Source organism: Ammodytes marinus (assembly GCF_949987685.1).
Source record: "Ammodytes marinus genome assembly, chromosome: 21".
NCBI classification, from domain to species: domain Eukaryota; kingdom Metazoa; phylum Chordata; class Actinopteri; order Uranoscopiformes; family Ammodytidae; genus Ammodytes; species Ammodytes marinus.
In genome coordinates, this window is record NC_137225.1 from 22,103,207 (window position 1) to 22,113,432 (window position 10,226).

A 10,226-nucleotide genomic window follows, 5' to 3' on the forward strand; every position below is an offset into this window, starting at 1 on the left:
ATTTTGTAGTCACATCATGCCACCATAACACATGGACATGCAGACATGGCATATTTTTTTCTACTGGTATTGCAAAAGAAAATAAATGTTGCTTTGCTTGCATAACAGTCTGAAATAGACCAAACAGCATGTGGGGAGGGATAATGTTTTTTTGTTTAGTATGTCCTTCCCACAACCATTCCCAGAACATCACTAATATTTACATAGGCATCTATTTACATAAATGTCGCCCCAAGCATTCAAAAAAAGTTCATTTTAGTCTGAGGCTTGGAAATTAAACTCGGATGCCCCCAAAATGACAACATCGGTACTGTCACTACTTCAGCCACAATTTAGTTTTTTGTCACTTGTCTGTTCCCATATTAACTCTCTTGTCATTTCAGACCCGGCCACTTCCCCCTGCTCTGCACTCCCTGCTGATTACTTCCACCTGGCCTAACCACACTCACCTGCTCCCCATCAGCCATTAGCCCCACAGTATATATACCGGTTCATTCCCTCAGTTCCCTGCCAGATTGTCTTTGTGTTACATTGCTCTCCAGCCTATCCTGAATTCCTGCCTGTTTACCTGCCTGCCTATTCGTGTTTTGACCCTTCCTTTTTGGATTTTGGATTTCCCTTTGCCTGCCCCTCTTGGACTTGTTGCCTCGCTACCACCTGGTTTGATTCTTCAATAAACTTTGTTGCTATATCTGAACCGTTTGTTGTCGTGCTATTGGGTTCTGGCCTGCCATTTTGGTACAATCCTGACAGGTACAATCTAATGGAGAACACTCAAACAGCCCTGAAGTAGGTTAGAGTGTAACCGATAAATCAGACCAATGCAGTAATCGCTTATTGCCGATATACCAGTGTTGGCTTGATGCCAAAATGTAAGACAAAATTGCACTACAGAAATGCCAAACAAGGTTTAAGGTAATTTAGGTGATCCAGTGAACAGTCAAACAAGTACATAGTTTGTCCACTGAGCACTGATGAGTTGACATTGAAATCATAAACCTCTCTAGACAAACACATATTAACCTCAAACATCCAATAAGTAAGTGTTTTAATAGATATCTCTTTAAAGCTATTGCCATTTTTGGTTGGGAGTTTCCCAGAGCATATGATCATTTTGGCCGAGTTTTATCTAACTTCATTCAACTCTGTGTATGTCCTACTTGTGCAACATATTAGAATAAGTAGGAGACCCAGATGTTGTGTTGTAAACAAATGCTTTGCTCTGATGATCGAATATGCAGCTGTTCTGGTGGTGATGAATCTTGAATAAATGTGCCATACAACGTCCTGCGGTTGATATAGCTTCAGTGAAGTCTAAGACGCAGAGGAGTATGTTTTAGAAATTTGAAGGAAAAAGAGAAAACAATTATCCTTCTACAAGGTTATAATGTTGTCTGCCTTCACGACAAGCAAAGCAGCAGTGCATTCAGCCCAACGCAAACTGTTAATAGAGAAAGTTCTCGATCCGTCACTCTACTGCACCCCCCACAACCCCGCCCCCCACAAACACACACACACAGACACACAGACACACACGCGCGCGCACATGCACACACACACACACACACACACACACACACACACACACACACCCTCCCAGCAGTTGTCTTGCATTCCCCACGCTGTCAGAACTGACAAAAAACGACCAGCTCTTGTTAGTTTTGTGAATTATTTGAATTTCAATGGCCAGTGCTAATTAGAAAGCGATTCGGTCGTTGCAATTACAGCCGGCGGTGAAGCGTTAAATGCAACACTCTCGAAATAGATATTTATGTTTTGCTTACATGGTCAGATTTTTCTTTAGAAAAAAACGGCACAGAATTTTATCAAAGCTTCCACAATGTTGAAAATAATTACACATTTCTGAATAATAGTGTCTAGTTCTTTTGATACTTTAATTGCACAGAGGCATACAAAAAGAGACACCGTCATAACAGTCTGATAAACACTAATCCAGAAGCCATAGAGTTAAATAGCTGCTTAAAAAGGCCTTGAAGCCATAGATAAATGACTGACTTGTTCACCCAGTCGACATCTACTCTATTTCTATTCCATTGGGCTTTTATGAATAAAAGTACTTCTTCTTCATGAGGGGAAATTGGTCCACAGCCATTAAAACAACCAAGCCACCTTCACAAAGATATGGGTGAGGTGGAACTGTATTCAAATCCACATTTTCATCCCTATCTATTTTATATGCTGTAAGGTTAGGTACGTCGCTTACAGAAACAAAATCCAACATGATGCTGGTTTAACGAAGCAGCATTACCTCAGGGGAAGGCATAGTGTACCAATACCCTTTTATGCTGCAATAGACATCAACAGTTTCAATGGACAAGTTATACAGCATTCATATGAAGGCAAAACGTTGCTCGAATGTAAATACACATTACACATGTGTTTAAAGGGTGAAAAGACACTAAACTAACAAGTAGAACAACGCAACAGTTGTCAACTAACTCATGAATGAGACACAATGGACGAAACTAGTCCTGAAACTCTGAAGCAATCAAGCAAACCAATCGGAACTGCGGAGCAAAATCACCAATGCGTATGTAATAAAGTACGCATTATGTTCATTAAATAAGCGCTGACATTTCAAAAAATAATATGTTCAATATTTTGGATAATTAAATATTAATTTGGTTCGGAAGTCTACAGAGGCTAAAAGTGGCAGTCAGTTTGAGCCCCCCCCTGCAGCCTAAATCCTCTGCGGGTCACTAAATGGAAATCACGTTTCAACACTCGAGAGCGGAATGCATTACCACAATTGGGCAGTGATATATTATACGACAAGCAGCATCCATTGCACTAAGACACACGGCCCATTAGAGTTCATTTATGTGCCTTGAAAAACAAAAACTGTTTCCTTTTTATCGGCCTCTCTGGTGGCACTTGATAAAGTCCTTTTTAGAAGACTTGTCACTAACACCGCGCCCTCCCACTCTCCCAGGCATTATCTCTCTCACTGTTATCCAGCTCGTTTTTGAACCTAAAGCCTTTTCTTTCCCCCTTTAAGATCGGCCTGACAAAAGGTCTAGGGATCCCATCTCCAAATGCTTTTCATATGGCAAAGAATCAGTCAATTATTTTTCAAGCAGTGCACTGGCCCAGGATTAAGTGACTTAGGAGTTGAGCAGACAAGCAGCCTCCCTCCCTCTCCCCCCCTTGTGTTTAGCCCCAGAGACTTCCCACAAACAGCACAGCTTTGTCAGGGCTGATTGCAGCGGCACTGGGGCAGATAAGTCAGTCTTACTATTATCCTATGTAAGCAAGGGGTGCCAAATTACAAGTTTAGCCTTAAAACCCTGTGGAGTTTACTTACGGATGCCTTAAGCCTCAGTGGAGAATAATAATAAAAAAAAAAAAAAAAGTCCTATACTAAAAAAAACAGAGTTGGCTAAGGTTTGAGTATATCTCTGGATTCAGTTCAGCAAATCTGGTTCGCTCCGGTGTCTATTTTTTTTATTACTGTCGGCATCTTCCCCGGCTCTTGACGTTCAGACAGCTTTACAGGTTTACTGTAATTTAAATGTATGTGACTGCCACACCATCGATTCTCTCACCACTTCATTGTCATGTGTGTCTGGCTCGTCTAACATAGAAACCCAGGCACAGCTCTGTTAGCATGTATGGATTTTTTTTTATTCTCCCATGCCAGAGACCATCTTTATCTTAAAACACTAACACACAGGGACAGTTTTACAACACGGGCATTAAAGGATGAAGGCTTAGTTCCAGGAGAAAAATAAAAATGTATAACTCGGGGCTTTCACCAACAGAGCTATGGGTGGTTTTTGAGAGTACAAGTTACAATAACTTGGTCAAAAAAAGACTGATTGACCCAAAATATTGTCCCATTGATTATAAGAATGAATTGAGTGGCGTGGACATACTCTCTAAGGGGCAGGGCGGAAAAAAAAAGTGCACCCCTTCCATGTGAACAAACTTATGGCCCAACGTGTGGGGCACGTCCTTGACTCCCAAGACATTGGGGTGTATATACGTTTTATATATTTATTTTAATAGGTGACATAAACACACAGCCACTGAACTGTCCCTTTGATGGGCCAGTAGGGTAAATATGTTAAAGCATGAAGGTGTCCAATCAGGGCACCTCTTCGGGTGAAAACAAACGGTTGGTCTCCGGTGCTACTTGGGGGCCACCATGGCAGACTACAATGCTTCTACTAAGGCCACATGAGAGGGGCACTTGAAACGCTCAAATGGCCCTTAGGGTAGGTGAGGAAGTCCCATTTGCCATGTTGTTAAATGCACTGGTTTGAATAGAGATTTAGAAAAAGGGCACTAAAGGAAGGTCCCCCCGCCGCCCCAATGCATTTATCAATAATACATATTGTGATAATTTATTTCGCTGACTTTGCCCTGCTTGAAACCCTAGTACCTCCTTTAAACTTTCTATACATTAGTGTTCCTTTGTCTTCCCTTTCTCCTATTTTATCTCCCTCACGTTTCGACCATGCCCTCCATTTACCATGGATTCAATTTATTTCCCCTAGCTCCTTTACTATAGTGATTTATGGCTTCTCACGCACCATGGAGAAAAAAAAAAGTGGAAAATAAAATAAGGCTTTTTTTACCTTGCCAACGTACTGCGGGTCTGAGCCCATGTACTCCTCCAGCACAAAGAACTGGTTCCACACCCAGCCCCTCTTGACCCGTTGGAAGCCATTCCTCATGGGGCCTCCCGCCACCAGCGAGCTGCTCCTGGCGCGCTCCCTCCCCGCCGCCGCCGCCCGGCTCCGCCCCAGCGCCAGCGACGGCGGACGCAAGCAGGAGACCAAAGAGCCTTCGTCCACGAGAATCCAAAGGAACAGCAGCAGGCAGTTCCTTGTTAGCATTGGCGATCTGGGAGGTTCAGGTTTACCCCAAGTTCTTAAAGTCCAGTGGCGAGAGCCGAAGAGCCACACTGAAACGACTTGTGGAGGCGGGTATGGGGAATGGTGGTGGTTAGGGTGGGGAGGAGGGGGGGGGTTCTGTGCCGGGATGTGGCAAACCCAAAATGTAGTTTATCCGGGGGGCTTGTCCAGAGCCCACTCAAAGATGTATGGAGCTCATCACCTGAAAGAAAAGAAGAGAAAAAATAGAACAGTTAAAAGGTTTGCTTTTCAGATGAAGCCCTGTTAGCTGCATTGTTAGTCTTATTTTCCTGATCAGAACAGTCTGATAGCACACATGGTCGTCACATATATCATGTTTGGGGTGTTAATTGCTAATTATTTCTGGTTCGTAATCTTTGCCCCGACCCCCCCCCCCCCCCCCACCTTACTTAAAATTCTAACTGCCTAGTGATGAATGGCACGAATGAATACCACACATACAAATCAGTGTTATAATCATTTGCCTGGTGATCCAGTGTTGGGGTGTACTAGAGAGTTTTTTCCTAATTAGCCGGATCACTTTTCTTATGTAGTGAAACTGGGACTTTATTTTCGCTGTCAATTAAAACGGCGCTGACCTGGCGGTGTAACTGCAGTTCCTTAATTGCCCGTAGAGGTTGAAAGTCGTGTATTATTTAATGACACTTAAACGAGAGAGGGAGAGCTGATGAGCTTTTATGTTTCGCTTCACAGACCTCGTCTTAGTTTATTTATTACTAATAATCAGAAAGCTGCAGGAAAAAAAAAATGTGCTGGTTACATCAGTGGCAGGCAACCATCTGAAGATGTAACATGTTGCGGTTGCCAGCAGTTCATATTTCCAGTTGATGTGCACTGTATGAGATGTCAAAGCAGCAAAGCAGCGTGCCTCACAATGATGTCTTTAAGATACTCCCTCTCACACATCATTCCGGTTGAGGAGGAGCACAATCCATTTGACAACCAGCGGCCACAGGAGATTGTTCCGCTTGCCGAAGTCAGTCTTGTCATTTGACAGACGTGCATTCCGTTGAAAGGGCCGACTCAATACAAGGAGCTTACTAATATATAATCCAGCTCACAGACATTCCAATTGCATATTTAATTTTCCTCTCTTTTCATCCCATATGTTTTTTATATCTTCACATAGATCAGTGGAAGCACCAGCGAGCGGTTGGCATACGCACGATGGAGCATGTCAAAACATTGTCACGTCACGCCATCGAGTTTGATTTTGTGTGTAGTTACGAAAAATAAATAAACTTCTCAAGACATATTATTCAACACACGTTTTTTCCGACTACTTCAAAACAACTCAAACACTTTAATTCATGCAATAGCAGTCCTTTCTTTTTGAAGCCACATTATTTCTAATCAAACATAATCCAAGACAATTTATCCAATACAAATGGAAAGAAAAACAGGTGCTGAATAACTTACCATATTAGTAGAACTTTAATTAGTTTATACACATTTTTCTTTAATTAACTGGACACAAACTTGATATTGTGATTGCACAATCATCCATTACACAGCATAATGCATAAAACAACAACAACTACAACAGAACCAACCTAGTTCTTGACACCTCATTCATTATTGAGCTAAGCAGCTATTGCGCTGTTGCTGTTCACACACATATATCATAGCGTATCAACACTGAAGCATTCAACCCTAGCCTTGTTACGAGACACTTAATTGCACCGGAAAAAAAAACAAGAGACGGGAACTACAAATGGTTCGGAATGAAGAATGGAGCTAATGGTTTCCACACCTGGTCTATTCTTCCTCTCTGTCCCTCCTAATGCACGTCTAAGCTGTACAGTAATGGAAGACGGCGTGCCTCTAATTTTCATAACCGGAGCCCTCATTGACACCATTGTCTTTTGATTAATTATACAGACTTGGAACAGAAGAGAGATTACTTCAACAAAGTTATACACCGTGGCACACCCGGACCCATTCATTATCTCTTGTCACTACGGTATCTTCAAAAAGTCCAAACCGATCTGCAAAAAAAAAAAAAAAAAAAAAAAGAAGCTCTCCGTGCAAAATTGGGGCAGGAACTGTCTTGACACAGGGGGTCAGACATGCCTTCTCTACCGGGTAGGTCACTCCTCATTTATGGTGACATAATGGAAGATGACTGCTACCCATAATTCCTTGCAAAATCACGCCTCCGTGTCCGCCACTGTTCGTTTCGGGCCCTGGCAGGGGAGCTCCATGCATATTTTATGAGATAAGTTCATTAGCATGTGTCGGTGCTTCGGTTGCGTGAGCCTTGACCCCGTGTGTCTACTTCAGATAACACGACGCAGCGGGCTTGACAGCGTTTCTCACACGTCACCTTCAATAATCAAAGGAACATATGGCTAGCCGATCTGCCGCTGTTGCCAGACTTATACACTGCCCACAAGAGACTGCCCACGGAAAAGTTATCAGTTGTCAAAGGCTGCCATCAACATGACAAACAAATAAGTAAGGCACATCGGCTCTCCTGGAATGCGGGGGAGAGAAATGATTAGTCATCTAGATCAAGTTCTTGTTTTGCATATACTTTCAATGCTTGATAGATATGTGGGCAGATATATTTTATTCATTTTTTTTCTCTTTCTCCTTCTTTAACAACCGCAGGTTTTTGAATGATGGACTTGCATGTCTTACAGAGACACAAATAAGGCACAGTTGTTTAGATCAAGACCTATAGCTTCTTAGGTTTCTTATACAGATCAATCAATTCTTAAGAACTTTTGATACTTTCATAAAAATTAGTGTGATTCACATTTGGAGTAGTGGTAGATTCCTGAGTAGAAGTGCAGTATCATATATTTCAATGGCGTCATGTGTGAATGGCGAGGATGCCCTACATGTAATGAACCATCACTCTTTTAAGTCAGTTTTGAGGGCTATATTATTCAATGCGATGCAAGACGCACAATTCATCCACTGATCCCCCAACCGTAGCACTACAGTTCATCTCACAAATGGGAAGCAGTAGTGCAAACATCAGAAAACAATACAGTAATATAATACATCCTATAGGATCCTTCCAGCATAAACCATGTCACTGGTTTAACAATGTTACATGTATGTATTGAGAGAAGATGAAGTTAAGTATGAGGATGATATGATGGATATGAGCTATGTTGAGTTGACTGATGCAAATACTGTAGCTAAGGTAAAATTGCAGTGAGCACATTGGTTGCCAGTCCAATCCATAGCTGCATTTTTTGGGGGAACTAACCCGGGATCTTATCTGCAGCTGTGTGATTTATACACTACCAATGCAATTATCTGAGACTGGTATTATTTAGAAAAATATTCTCTATCTAAATGTCCTATATTAAAGCTTCCTGCATACTATTCCTCAAACAGTGCACTCAGTTGTAGGTCCTATACTCAAACATATAATCTCTGTGTTGTTTCTACAATAGTGGCCGTCCATTAGTGTAATAACATTAAAAAGCAACACACTGAGAATAGTCACCTGTGAGACCATGATTAGCAAATAGAAAGGTCATTAGTGTTGTCAAATTCTTTAATGCGGCTTACACACATTGAATTGAGCGGCAAATGCCCCCGCGGAGGTGTTTCTTAAGCTTTTTTGTTCAGGCATAATAATCACGTCATGGTTGTTATTTCTAAAGAAGGAGTCCAGTGGGTTTGTTTATTGTCATACAGTATTATAAACGCATACGGAATACTTTGGATCATACATATTTGAAGCAACACTTTCTTTTGTTATTCAAGAAAGTATTTCTAATAGTGCTTTTCAATATGTGTGTATTCACTTGTGTTATTTATGCGGTCCTTAATATTAAATGTGTTGGTTTAACAATCAACTTTTATCCACAATAGATTGGCATGGACGTTAAGTACCTCTACGCACATTCATCAAAGGATCTGCAGTAAACTCTTAAAGAATATATTATTCTCTGTCTGATTACAATAGCAGTAAAAAGCTCCTTTCATAATAACCAATATGATGTGATTCACTGTCATCATTTTTTTTTTTTTAAACTGTGACCTGAAGTCAACCTACTGATGAGAAAATATGCGCCTGATGTTTGAAGATATTATGAAGGGAAAACAGTGTTAGTCATTCAGGGAAATCACTGTGTAGACATTGCCTTTGCCATGGCACTGCGGCTAGGGGCCTAAAGGAGATGGTAATATCATTGAAACCCTATTGGGGGGGCGAAGAGTGGGAGGAGAGAGGTGTAGGTGGATGTAGCAATGTAATGACAATGGGGAGTTAGTAACAACACAGCTGGGCCAGTCAAACTAAATCATCAAAGAACACCTCATGCGTAGGTTATAGCGCACCCAAAGTAATGAATTGTGAATGGCAATGGGTCTGCTAGTTACTCACATACATTTACTCATTTACGATGCAGTTTGGGCTCGGCCATTCTGTTGGCTTGGCAAAGAAAATGGGTCCATTTGTGTCTGGGTGTGAAACAATGACTCTCGACTCACTGTTAAATTCAAGTCGTAACAATGGACACGATGCAGTGTCTGAAACAAGAAAAAATACGAAACTTTTAAGAGAGATTGTTCATTTGTGTTTTATTTGTGTAATTCAGTGGAGGGCTGCATGTACGCAATGCTTGTGCACAACACATAGCACATGCCTTGTTTCCCTAAACAATGGAGACATTAGTATGATCTCATTGCGTTTGGGGAGAGCCAAAGGATGCCTTCCACTCACATTATGTCTGTTTAACTTGGTAGTGGACTGAAAATGCTGTGGGCACCAACATTATGATGAGTTTCTACTTAACTGCTTTTCTATTATAAAGGTGTTTAAAGTCAGACTGCATTAATGATATATATTCTTTTTTTAGGAAAGTAATCTTGGCACATATGTTTGATAGGTGTTTTGTTTTTATCATGTCTTCCCGTCTTCTTTGTGTGCCCATTACAGGGCTTTTGGCTTCCAGGAAAAGCCCTTAAAATGTGCTACCATGCCCCCCCCCCTCAAAAAAAAAAAAACAAGTCAGCCATAACTAACCTTGGTAATTTAAAAGAGATGATAACACAATTGAACACTGGTGTTTTAGTGCACAGATTTGTCCTGTTGGAAAAAACAACAACTCTATCTTTCATTGAGTTCATTAGGAAAACCAAGCCAGTAGGCCAAAACACATTATTTTAATAGTGACAAATGGCGACTACTTTCTCCGCCAAGGCTATTTCTGTGATAAATGTGCCTTGATGTTTACCTTACTAAAAAAGTGCCCTGTCCGCAGAACATGGAACTTGAATGAGACTTTGCAGAGGGTTTTGGTAGTTTTGGGGATGTTGTTTGCATGGCCTGGTGTTTTCATTTTGGAAAAATCCAGA

At 41.3% G+C, this 10,226-nt stretch overlaps 1 protein-coding gene across 1 annotated transcript in view; it reads right to left on the bottom strand.

Moving 5' to 3' along the window:
- Positions 1-4,868, bottom strand: part of LOC307268120 (cadherin-12-like) — a gene marked incomplete at its 3' end in the record, with an annotated part of 71,112 nt that extends 66,244 nt beyond the window's left edge. The window contains exon 1 of the mRNA XM_080050643.1: positions 4,602-4,868. Within this exon, the coding sequence (XP_079906769.1) occupies positions 4,602-4,862 (261 nt within the window). The 5' untranslated portion in view covers positions 4,863-4,868. The remainder of the gene's footprint in view (positions 1-4,601) is intronic.
- Positions 4,869-10,226: the final 5,358 nt, after the last annotated feature.